At 36.9% G+C, this 12657-nt stretch overlaps 1 protein-coding gene across 8 annotated transcripts in view; it reads right to left on the reverse strand.

Annotated features, from left to right (window-relative positions):
• Nucleotides 1-12657, reverse strand: part of SYNE2 (spectrin repeat containing nuclear envelope protein 2) — a 384031-nt gene that overhangs the window by 171947 nt on the left and 199427 nt on the right. For all 8 annotated transcript variants that reach the window (XM_077122415.1, XM_077122416.1, XM_077122418.1 and 5 more), the window contains 4 exons: nt 10616-10780; nt 7550-7879; nt 1724-1879; nt 669-934 (listed from right to left, as the gene is read on the reverse strand). In XM_077122415.1, the coding sequence (XP_076978530.1) occupies nt 669-934; nt 1724-1879; nt 7550-7879; nt 10616-10780 (917 nt within the window). The remainder of the gene's footprint in view (nt 1-668; nt 935-1723; nt 1880-7549; nt 7880-10615; nt 10781-12657) is intronic.

Raw genomic sequence — 12657 nt, forward strand, 5'->3', positions numbered from 1 at the left:
AACTATGGAACACAGTTAATATAATCATAATACTATTGTTTCTTCAATTGCAACAAAGGTACCACACTAATGTAAAATGCTTATAATAGGGGAAACTGGAGGTCGGTGGGTGGGAGTTCATGAGAACTCTGTGGAACTGCATATTTTCTGTAGGCTACAATTGTTCTAATAAAAGATAAAAAAATTTTAAAGGCCATATCTACAACCATTTATCATCATTTTCAAAGCCAAAAGGAATGCAAGTATTTCAATAGACATTATTACCATACGTTTCAGATTATCCAATGTGTATCAAATTATTTAAACCAATTACGTTGACACCAATCAACTGCATGTTTCTCTCTGCCACCATCCCCACACTTGAGAATGAAATTCTTGACCAACAGAATATTGAATTCAATGGAACTTAAAATCTATTTTGCAGATATTTATGATTTGAACTAACTGTATGAAAAAATTATTGGTAAAATGTACTCAATAATATAAATTTTCTGCATGAAACTAACAGAGCTTCCTTAAATGGTTTCCATATAGGATTGATTTTCATATTGTAATTTTAAAATCTCAATATCGTCTCACAGTATAAACATGGAAAATCCTACGCCTGTCCAGGGTAGTAGAGGCCATGCTTTATAAAACACACGCGAATCTGAAATTGATGTACTTACACTTTCAGACTTTCCTTTTCTGTCAGCAAGGCTTTCACCGAGGATTCAGCTGTGGTGAGGTGCTCCAGAAAACCTTCAAGGAGGCAATATTGACTGTCCTTATTTTTTTTCAAGGTAACAAGTGTCTGAAGCAGATTGTCCAAGTGACGCACCGAACATCTTATATTTTGGATAACCAAGGCATCTGTTTCTGTTTCATTGAGATTTTCCGTTTGTTCCAGTGACTCAATGGCTGCTTTCTTTGCTTCCAACTGGGTATATAATTTCTGAAAAGAAGTCAAGCAAATCATTAAATATGTATTCACTCATTCATTCTTTCTTTCCCTTCTTCTGGAAAACACATTCTATTATATACTTCGTAATCTGCACACAGAGAAACTAAGGCTCTGACATTTAAGAGGGTTTCCCACTAGAATCATGTTAAAATCTAGGCTAAAACTCACCACTGATTCAGCATTTAATAACAACCAGATTATCCTATTGTGCTAAAATGTTCTACAATATCTAAAGGAAGATTTATCCATATTTATTATTTAGATGCATCAACTCTCTTTCCTATTTTAGATACATGTTTACTGTTACGTAAATTTAGTCAAAACCATAGGAGTCATTTATAGTTAGATTTTTTAGAACATGCTCAAGTATTAGAATTTTAGACTTATTTACATAGCCATAAGTACATAACTATATAAACATGGCTATGTAAACTCAGCTGTAAAAACAAATATTGATAAGGAAAAAAGAACACATATGCCTAAGAAAAAGAATGACAACAAGGCAGAATGTCCAAATTTCTTACTGAATAAGTAAGTTTTTTGGAACTTTGTGAAACAGAAAGAAGACTAATGTTCATGAAACTCTTCTACCTTTTAAATGGAAAGATTTATACAACTTACTGATTAGTACATAATTATATAGTTACCAAATTGGTCATCAGGCAAAGGTTAAATAAGACTTTTCACTCTGTGCAAACAAGTTTTTGGTAATTAAAATATATTATATTTCACTGGGTAAATGAAGCAATCATGTTGTCAGTGTTTTTCATGTTTCCATACCTCTATCTCCTTTAATTGTCCATTTCTTAGCACAATATCTAATTCTAAAGGTTGATTTTGTAGCTCATTGACTTTCTGCTCATCTTCAGCATTTTTCATGCTTTCTTGAACATGGGGAGAAAGTTGTTTTGACAAAACCATTTCCACAGCTGAATTCTGAAAACATAAAAAGATTAATTGCTGAATAATCTACCTTCCAAATAATTTTTAGTTTTCTTGATGAAAAATTCCAATTTCTTTTACTTGTTTGCATTAAAGACCTTTTAAAAAGTATATTTGGACACTACCAAAGATTATTTTTCCATATGCTATTTAATAATTAAATTGGTATTACAAAAAATGAAATTTTTTTACAAGACAATACAGGATCTATCATTGCTCAGTTATATACTGAAGCATAACCTATAATACTGAAGAAAGAAAACAGATGAGGAAAAAGCAAAAGTTCCACAGTATATACTTTGTATTTGCCATGATGCCCACGGCAGGGCAAAGAAGAAGCATTCAAGATTAACTTTTAGAAATTTGAAATAAAAAATGGACAGATGGAGGAAACATCAAGGTTTCATGATACTAGGAGTACACTATGCCTTAAATCAATTAGCAGTAAGATTTCCAACAGGTTATCTGTGGAGTAATACGATCTTTTCTCGAGAACCTGAGGTTCCCTATTAGATACACAGAGACAGGGTAATTGCTTTAATGTATTCATTCTTTACACAAATATTTGTTGAATATTTACATGTATAAGCACCTTGCCAGTAACTTTCAAAGATTTCTACTGTTTTGCTAAAATATTAGCTTGTATTTTCAGGTTACCTTAAAAATGACACAAATTTTTTTTTTTTTTTTGCCACTTAACTTTCATGTCAGTAAACTGTTTCAAGCCATCCAATATGAATAAAATGGGTGCACATCCCCAAACAAAGTAGAAATTGCTGTCTTAAAAATACTGCCTGGGGCGGGATGCACAGGTGGTTCAGTGGAAGAATGCTCGACTTCCAGACTATGCACCCCGCCAGAAAAATAAAAAACAAACAAAAAAATCTGCCTGGATAGAAATGTTAAGATGATAACAATAGGGGAAACTGATAAGTATTATTAGGAACTATCTTTGCAAATTCACTGTAAATCCAAAATTGTTTCAAAATTGAACATTTATTTAAATTATATATTAAAAATGCCATCTGGAGCTTCACCAATTCTAACTGGTCAGGAAATTCATCTGTCCAATGCTAATGATTCTGAAGCACTCAGTGGGCACTTAGCAGGAGTCATTTCTTTGAAAAGGTTGAAAATGATTGAAATTATAGATTTTGCAAACTTCCTCCAGTTCCAAAAGTTTATTCCTGGGAATGTTGGCTAACCTCTCCATCAGGGGCAGCACCCCAGGGGAATGAAACAGGCGGGCAGCAAGAAGCAACAGAGAGAGAGCCACGCCGCAGGCTGCATCGGACAATGGGCGCTTGCTGGGCTCGCTGCCGCGGCCGTAGGAAGTAAATACCAGCCTCTTTTCCACCTGACAGACACTGAGAAAATGAGAGGCCTATTTCGTAGAGCACCCCCCCAAATCCATCTGTGCACAACAGAGCCTCAACTAAACGCACGGATTCTAGATTCCAGGGAAGACTTTATTACTCATCATCTTCTAAGGGAATTCTGAGCCTTTGGTTTGCCTTACCTGATGAACACGTGACCTGACGACTATTTTTCACGTGGGACATTTGCAACATTTGTCCTGGCTGCTTTGTGTGGTCAGAGAAAATATCCCCAAAGGCCTCAAACCCCCAAACACCATTTGTTTACCAACCCCAAAGGCCGTGCTTCTATCTTGGCAGAAAATCCAACAGAATCTCTCAAACCAACATTTCAAATTTAAAACATAGCATTCCTCTGCACATGCCAGACAGATGAGAACACCTGGGCTCAAGGACCTGATAAGCTACTGGAAAGACTCTTCAAATAACCAGCCATCCTTTGCTTACTACCATTCGTTTTATTGTGTATTGATTTTGCAAGCTCATTTAAAACACTTTATTTTAAATTAGAAAATATTTCAAGCAAACATAAAAGAACAAAAATAAATAAAGTCATTGACTATAATACAGATTTAAATGATATAATTTTCCATATTAAAAAATAATATAGGGGTAAGGAAGATAGTGTCTAAAAATCTTAGAATAATACATACTCCGAAACCAAAGGAACAAAGGTAAATTTGCTCTGAAACTGAAATTTTCTGTAGCGCATAATCTAACTCAATTTATCTGTATAGCTCATTTGAACAATTGAACACAGGGAGCCCAGAATAAGAAAGAGGTCCTTTAATCCTGTATAGATTAATGTAATGCCTAGATACATCCTAGAGTATATTAAGCAGATAATCAAAAAGATTTGGTAAAGTCCCTTGAGGGATGGGAGAAAGAATATGGAACTATTAAACCTTACCATCAGGGAATCCCTGATACTGTGTCAAACTTTAGGGACACCCAAATCAATAGGCCATGCCTTTGATCCTGAGGCTTCTGAAGCTTATGTAGGTAGCGGAGAAGTTTAGACTACCTATCTAAACCTATCAGTATGCATAAGAGTTACTACTGGAGGACCTCTTTTGTTGCTCAGATGTGGCCTCACTCTCTCTAAGCCCAACTCTGCAAGTGAAATCATTGCCCAACCCCCTACATGGGACATGACATCCTGGGGTGAAAGTCTCCCTGGCGACATGGGACATGACTCCCAGTGATGAATCTGGCCCTGACAACATGGGATCAACAATTTCATCCAGACCAAAAGGGAGAAAAGAAGTATAACTAATAAAGTATCAGTGGCAAAGAGAATTCAAATAGAGTTGAGAGGCTACTCTGGAGGTTGCTCTTATGCAAGCTTCAGGTAGACCTTGCTACCTATCATAACCAGCCAACCCCCAACCAGGACCATTCCAGCCCATCCTAAAGAACACCTAGGGCAATATATAAGATTCCACAATGGTTCCATGCACTAGAGAAACTTTCCAGAAACCTGCAACCTCCAGATGGGTCCCTGGACCATACAAATCCTGAAACCTAGAGGGCCCAGTCTCTCCAGACCATCAGACAGTTCCATCTCCCTACCCCATATTAGTGACAGTCCCTTCCAACATGAAAAACTTAGAATGGCCATAGCCCCAACAACCCTAAAGAGAAGGATGGAAAGATCAAAGGTGATAGTGGAGCTATACAGAGAAGACAGGATTTAACAAATGAATATGAATACTGAATCATTAAATTGATATCTCTCTTAGTCTCCAGTATTTTAGAGCAGCATGAAGTAAAAACCTAAAATTGTGAAATTGTAACCCACGTCAAAGTCTGAAATGTGTTCTACAACTAATTGTGATTCTGTGCTTAGAAAATTATAGCTTTTTTGTAGACATGTTATTATTCATGAAAAAAAGAAGGAAAAAAGTTGATTGTGGTGATAAAAAATATTTAAGCCTTCTAGCCTCCTATATTCTGGAGCAGCTAGAAGGAAAAATCTGAGAGGATCGTATGGTAGCCCATGACAAACTCTGGGATCTGTCCTGTAACCACTTTTTGAAGAGGGCTTCGAAAACTATTGCTTTTTTATTTCTTTGCTTTGTATATATGTTATACTATACAATTAAAAAGTTAAACAAAAATAATAATATAGGGGGTGTAAGGATGGATCATAAGCACCCATACCCTTCAAACTGCATTTACAACTTCATTTGCCTCTAGACTTGCCCTAACAATTCTGATATTACAAAAAAGGTGAGCAAAGGGTCCAGGTCTAAAATACTCCTTAAAGTTCATCTAAAATGAAATTTTCATCATTGGACTTAAATATATACATGGTAAAATGGCAATTTTTGGAAAAGAATAATCACATTTTCAATAGTATGCTGAGATAAAATGAAAGTTTTTTAAAGAAAAAAGTTTAAAAAAATTTAATTTTCTAAAAATTCTTCTGGAGACTATCTTAAATAATCTCATCAAAACTCCTGTAGACTCCATGAAGACATGCAAAATATTAATTGGATATTTAATTAGTGTTGGATTTTAAGTTGTGACAAACTGTTTCCCCACATTCAAGTGGAATGACTGTCACAAAAGAGGTCAAAAAATGTTTATGAATTAAGTGCTTATTTTCACTATCACAGTAGGTTCAGATTAATCAGATTTATAATTTGGTAAATTGTGCTTTTGGGTGCTTTATGAATTCAGTATATTAGATCTTGTAATTAAGTAGTCTCACTGGCATATAGCACTTGTCACATTATACTCGCATCTTATTTGCATACATATGCTCTCTTTTACTCACTGTTTAACTTTAAAGTTTCTCTTCACCATAATAACTTAATGCTATACAGAATAAAGTAAATATGGCAAATTCTTAGTATAGAAAAAAGAAGCAGATTCAGAAAAACATTCGTGACAAAAGAGTAGAAATAAAATGTTACTAGAAAATTAAAATTAGCTTTGTCTCATCCAGATTTGTAAAAATAATCTGATGATTTATGAAGCCCCTCCATCTTCTCTGAAAAAAAATCATTTTAACGAAGTATCATAAATGATCAAAAACTCATCATTCAAGTTAAAGTAAAATCTTGATGAATTCTTAAAATTCTTATTATAGGACTTTGACCTTTATGTAGTTTTCAGTATACTCTATTGAGTTTTTAGGTTTGCCGTAGAGATGGATCTGAGAAGCCAATTTAGAAGTTGTTCGGCCACTACTTTAACAACGAATACCACGCACGAGGGCTGGGTCCCATCTTACAACCTCTCTCAGAGAAGCCACTCAGATATTTTTCCTCTTTTACTGTCCATTGCTCTTTAAATATTTAAGAAAGTTTCTTTTACACATACAAGCCTAAGAGTCTCATCCACTGACTCCTTAATCATTTGAGACATATATTCTTAGCAAGAGCTAACAGTCTTTGAGATTCATAAGAAGACTTTTCTAATAGCCAGAGAGATGTTTCCTTGGCATTTAACCTTGACTTAGACATTTCTAAAAAATCCTAACTATTCCTTTAATTCTCCATGTTTTCTGTTCCAGGAAGACAACAGAAGTTCAAGTTCTCCTGATTACTTTTGAGTAAGTATTCAAGGAAAAGAGCTTTTGGGAACTCATATCTCAATGGTCTAACCTTTGCTACTGTCCCACTGGACCTTGGATTGTGTCAGGTTGCCTGCCAGGGAGGCTCTTTCAAATATACTTCACTGGATGGCTCTTTGGACTTTTTCCATTTCAATTTCTAACCTATGAGGAAGAACTTTAAGAGGCACAGCAAAATGTACCTAACTGGTTGTTCAGAGTGAAAACAAACAAACAAAAAACCAGTCATCTTTCTCCTCCCTAGGGAGAGTTATATTCTCACACTCAACGATTTGACAGCAGTTAAGAATACATTTGCAGTAGCGACATTATCAGAAGGAAAAAAAAACCTCTCCTTTTAAACATTCTGATTTCATTTAAAAATCAGCCCCCCAAAATAGGACTCTTGGATTTATTTTTCCTTTCTTTTACCTTTTCTAATTTGCCTTTGCGCTCTTGACCCAGGAAACTGTGTCTGATTACACAAAGAGAACAATAAACCTAAATTGATGCGTGGTATTTTAACAGAATGAACAGCAGTATTTCCTTACCGCTGAAATCCTGGACAGTTTTCCAAGGACTCTTTACAAGTGGACTTTATAAGCAAGCACATTGAGGGAATAATTAATGAAATCAGAATGCTTGATTCACGACCCTCTTTTCAGAGCCCAACAACTTTTGATCTTCAAACTCAGTGTCTTGGAGAATATGATCATAAGTGCTTACCTTGTTTATTTCCCAGTATTCATCCAGTTTTTCCCCTGCAGCCGAATCCGGCGTATCAGAAGTAACCTGCTTCTCTCTGTCCGGCAGAGTCAACTTTTCTTTCTTTTCAGTTGAGCATTCTGATTTGAGAATGCTATCAAGGCAATTTTCTGTCTTCTGCTTAACAGAGTTAAGTTTGTTTTCCAGATCTTTTTGTTTACACTTAAGTGATTTTATGTCATCAATAATAATCTTCTGTCCCGCTGTAGATGTATTTTGCTTGACGGATTCTGCTAAGGCTAAAATCTTTTCTAATGCTTCCTCTTGTAAATGTAGTCTATTCTCTAGTTCCTGAGAGTAGAGAAAAAAGTATCACCATTCAATCGTCACAAGAATTAATTGATTTTTGTAAATTACTGGGTATTCTGCTTCACTAGAGGAAAATATGCAAAACTTATTTAGTAATTCATATAAAAAAGAAGAAATTTGGGGCAAAATTTAAACCAATGTAGCATCCTATATGAAATTCTTAAACCAATTTAATAAGAGATTAGAAGCTTACAAAAGGAAATGCAAAAAATTTGTAAGGCAGAGTTCTTAGAATATAGAAGGCAACCAATAGATATTTGTTTAATACATGTTTTGTTCAAGAGACAGCCTTTTTACACAATCAAAACACTAAACTGTAAGTAAAATCTGAAAAGAATGAAAGATTTTAGAACACACCCACATGAATCTAGGGCTAATGTTTAAAATTCAGAGCAAAGCTTCGTGGGTGATGAAAAAAATCAAATTAATGTAATATCTTAAATAACGTAAGAACTCAGTCAATGTTTACTGAATATATGAATGAATGAAGCTAATTTGATAACTCTGAAGGTAAAAGGAATTTGAGGTATATTTGCTATTGATGTTACTATTGAAATATAATAAACCTTAAAGTTACTAGGTGAACTACGTAGGTTTTGTTAGTCACTACTCTAATTGGACCACACAATAAATATTCATTCACCCTTTCAATCAACAGCCAAGTACTAAGCTAGGTTCTGAAGTTAGAGAGATAAGTAAAATATTGTCCCTTCCAGTCCCTATGGCCCAGTGGGAAAGACACAGAAGTAAACAATCATAATAAAACGTGAACATAAGTACGCCAAGAAACACACACATACTACAGTCCAAGGACAGGGTCAAAACCCAACGTCAGTATGGGGAAGGCTTTTCGGGAAAGCCTTCTAGAGGAACTGAGTCTTGCAAGACAAACAGAAGTTAGCCAGGTGATGAAAGGGCAGGAGGGCAAAACATTAGACAGAAAAAAAAATAATGAAGAAAGGTAAAGAGGCAGGGGTTCAAATAGGGTATTTTAGGAAACTAGAGGTTAGGTTTAATACGGCATCGCCTGTGAATAGGGGAAGCTGTGGAAGGTGGTAGAGCTGGTGAGGTGGGCTGGGCCTACGCAAAGGGACCTCGTAGGACGGGCCAAGAACTCTGAGTATTAATGTGGAGCCAGAGGCTGTGGGTTAGGGTGGAGTGGGGTGAGGAAGGTCACAGAGACATTTTGAAGTGGAAGAAGGGAATTTCAAGAGTAATGGCCTGATCAGATTTGTGTTCTGGGAAGAGGCATCACAGAAGGTGGCACTACAGAGACCCACTGGGAAGTCTAACGAGGGGCTCATGAGATGAAGCCCTGTTCTCAGACAGCTGTATGGGAATGAGGAGGGAGGGACAAGTTAGAGAGATATTTCAGAGGTGAAGGAGGCTCCACGTGGTATCTGACGAGATGGGACTGTCCAGGAAGGGAAGTCTGGAAAAAGTTATCCAGATTTCCATCTTAGAAGCACGGAGACATGGTAGGGATAGTCAATGAGCCAGAGACTGTAGGAGAAAAAGCAGGCTCATGGGTGGGGCGCTGGGAGAGAAAGGGAGAGGAGATGACGCAGTAACCTAAGTGGAGATGTCCAGCTGGGAGTTAGAAAAAGCACTGGCCAGACTGCACTAGAAGACCCAAGTTTTAGCCTTAGCCTGGGCTCTGATGTTTAACCTGGGGCCCTGAAAGTCCCTCCCTCTCAGGAACTCAACTTACCATGTCAGAACTTGATGGCCACTGAGGTCCCTTCGAGCTGTGGCTAAAGGCTATATCTTAAGTTCTCAAAAAGAATCCTGAGTTCTCAGAATCAGGTTTTCTTCCTCTGTCTCCATGGCACCCACACAGTGCTTTGTATATGATAAGCTCTCAACATTTGCCAAAATACCTTCACTAAAAAAAGGAGGCAGCCATGCCTTAATTCCTGGCATATTTGTCAAATTATCACCACTAAGAAAGCAGGCAGGCCTATCTCCCATGTCAGGCCATTCTAGAGAAGTCTTACTTGATCCCCAAATCCCTGAAAGGAAGAGATGAAAAATCCCAAACTCTTGCTAGCAGTGCTGTGCCATGAGACATGGCTCACAAAATCACCAGTCAAGGAACTGTGAAAGGAGTAGCTGAGAAAATGCTCTGCTCTGCTTTCTCACAGAGGCTACCACTCTGGCTTGTTTATGTTTGCTATGCAAACAGTGAGAATCCAAGACATGGTTTCTGAGGATTTGGATAAAGGGCTGCAATTCTCACTGCACAAGACAAGGTGTTGTGGGAGTGAGGGCGAAAATCCTAGAAGCTTGACATATGGACAGAGCTCTAAGTCCATGAGTGTAAAAATTAAAAAGGTAAAAATTACTCAACTCCATTTGCCCTTGATGAAGAATGCAAAAATAAAACATTTACCCTAGGTCTTGTTGAGCTAGATGCCTCCTCTGATCACCCAGCATCCCCTGGAATCAGTGGAATCTCAGAAACCAAGGTCTCCAAGAGCTACAGACTGGCCTCTTGTGGAGAGTAAAATTCAACCCAAAGTATAAACGATTTGGTCACTAAAGAATAATATTCCCATTTTTTATGACTGGGCAGAGCTTTAATTATCTAATAGTCATTAGAATAGCACTTGAATTTCTGACAGAAGACATGGATTCTGTCAAAATCTGACAAAAGTCTGTAAAACTGACGCTTTTTTTTTTTTTAAATGTCTATCATGTCTGAAAGTTGTTTAATACCTGTAATTTCTGCAATTCTTCCTCAGCTGCTCTTTGATCCACAGGCTTATCCGGATAACAGAAAAGTTCCTTGGAGAAACTGTCCAGTGCGGTATTCAGGTCTGTGAGGCAAACTTGGTAGGAATGGTGTTCTTGGACATGGCCTTCCAATTTCTGCACAGAGTCCTAAAAATAAGGGCATGGGCAACTTACAATTTATTTCTCTCTGAATCTTTTCACTCAGAAAAAATTAGATTGCTTGTAAATATTTATTTTACAAGGTCTCATCTCGATACAGGAATATGACCATAAATCATCCAGAGTTCTTAAGCAAATGTTCCAGTGTTTGAGATATTTCCTTATAAATTCTATGGCCCTGCCCCCCCAAAATCATTTTTGCTGAAACCACATTTATTTCCTCCAGGCTTCTCTGCCTTGACAATTTTATCTGTCAAATGGTTTAAAAAGCGAATGGCTACCAATTATATAATCAAATCACAAACATCATAATAAAGCAGCTCCCTTAATGATCATTCTTATTAAAATGAAGCAGCTCAACTTGGAAATGAGATTATGTAAGAGCAACCTAACCCCAGATCCCTTTCTTAAGAATCAAGCTCCAAAACTATGTTAGGAAAAGGCAATCCTAACTCAAATGCAAAACCTTCTTTGGGTTCCCAACCCAGGATAAGAAAATGAAGTGGCCATGCCTGATCAGAAAAGCGGCGACTATTAAACTATAAATAGCTCACAGGCACGGCGGTATATAGTCACCCCCGCCCACTCCTGTGATCCTGATTTCTTGCCCAGGTAATTCTTTCACTGGATTGGGCATTCAGTGCTGCAAAGAATTGTGAATGGTTCTTTGAAGAAAGCAGACTTTCTCTTAACTCTTACTCCAGAACAGCGGAAAGAGCCAGAGACGGACACTGATTAAAGTGTGTACAGAATAACCAATACTAAACTTAAGAGCAGAACTCAATGAGAGACAACCAAACTACCATCAAGTAATAGCATCCCTGGCAGAACTGATGGATTGATCCCTCCATCCTGGGAGTCAGCATTTTACTCTAAAAATGATAAATTTTGAAAGCTTTTGGGTTGCCAACAGAACACAAGATAGCTCCATATATAAATCTCCCTATAAATTAGTATGCGCCACGATGGTAACCATCTATGAATCTCCCTATAAATTAGCATGTACCATTATAGTAACCATCTATGAATCTCCCTATAAGTTAGCATGCACCATTATAGTAACCATCTATGAATCTCCCTATATTAGTATGCACCATTATAGTAACCATCTATGAATCTCCCTATAAGTTAGTATGCACCACGATGGTAACCATCTATGAATCTCCCTATAAGTTAGCATGCACCATTATAGTAACCATCTATGAATCTCCCTATAAGTTAGCATGCACCATTATAGTAACCATCTATGAATCTCCCTATAAGTTAGCATGCACCATTATAGTAACCATCTATGAATCTCCCTATAAGTTAGCATGCACCATTATAGTAACCATCTATGAATCTCCCTATAAGTTAGCATGCACCATTATAGTAACCATCTATGAATCTCCCTATATTAGTATGCACCATTATAGTAACCATCTATGAATCTCCCTATAAGTTAGCATGCACCATTATAGTAACCATCTATGAATCTCCCTATAAGTTAGCATGCACCATTATAGTAACCATCTATGAATCTCCCTATAAGTTAGCATGCACCATTATAGTAACCATCTATGAATCTCCCTATAAGTTAGCATGCACCATTATAGTAACCATCTATGAATCTCCCTATATTAGTATGCACCATTATAGTAACCATCTATGAATCTCCCTATAAGTTAGTATGCACCACGATGGTAACCATCTATGAATCTCCCTATAAGTTAGCATGCACCATTATAGTAACCATCTATGACTCTCCCTATAAGTTAGCATGCACCATTATAGTAACCATCTATGAATCTCCCTATAAGTTAGCATGCACCATTATAGTAACCATCTATGAATCTCCCTATAAGTTAGCATGCACCATTATAGTA

This window comes from Tamandua tetradactyla, chromosome 12, assembly GCF_023851605.1.
Source record: "Tamandua tetradactyla isolate mTamTet1 chromosome 12, mTamTet1.pri, whole genome shotgun sequence".
In the NCBI taxonomy this organism is placed as follows: domain Eukaryota; kingdom Metazoa; phylum Chordata; class Mammalia; order Pilosa; family Myrmecophagidae; genus Tamandua; species Tamandua tetradactyla.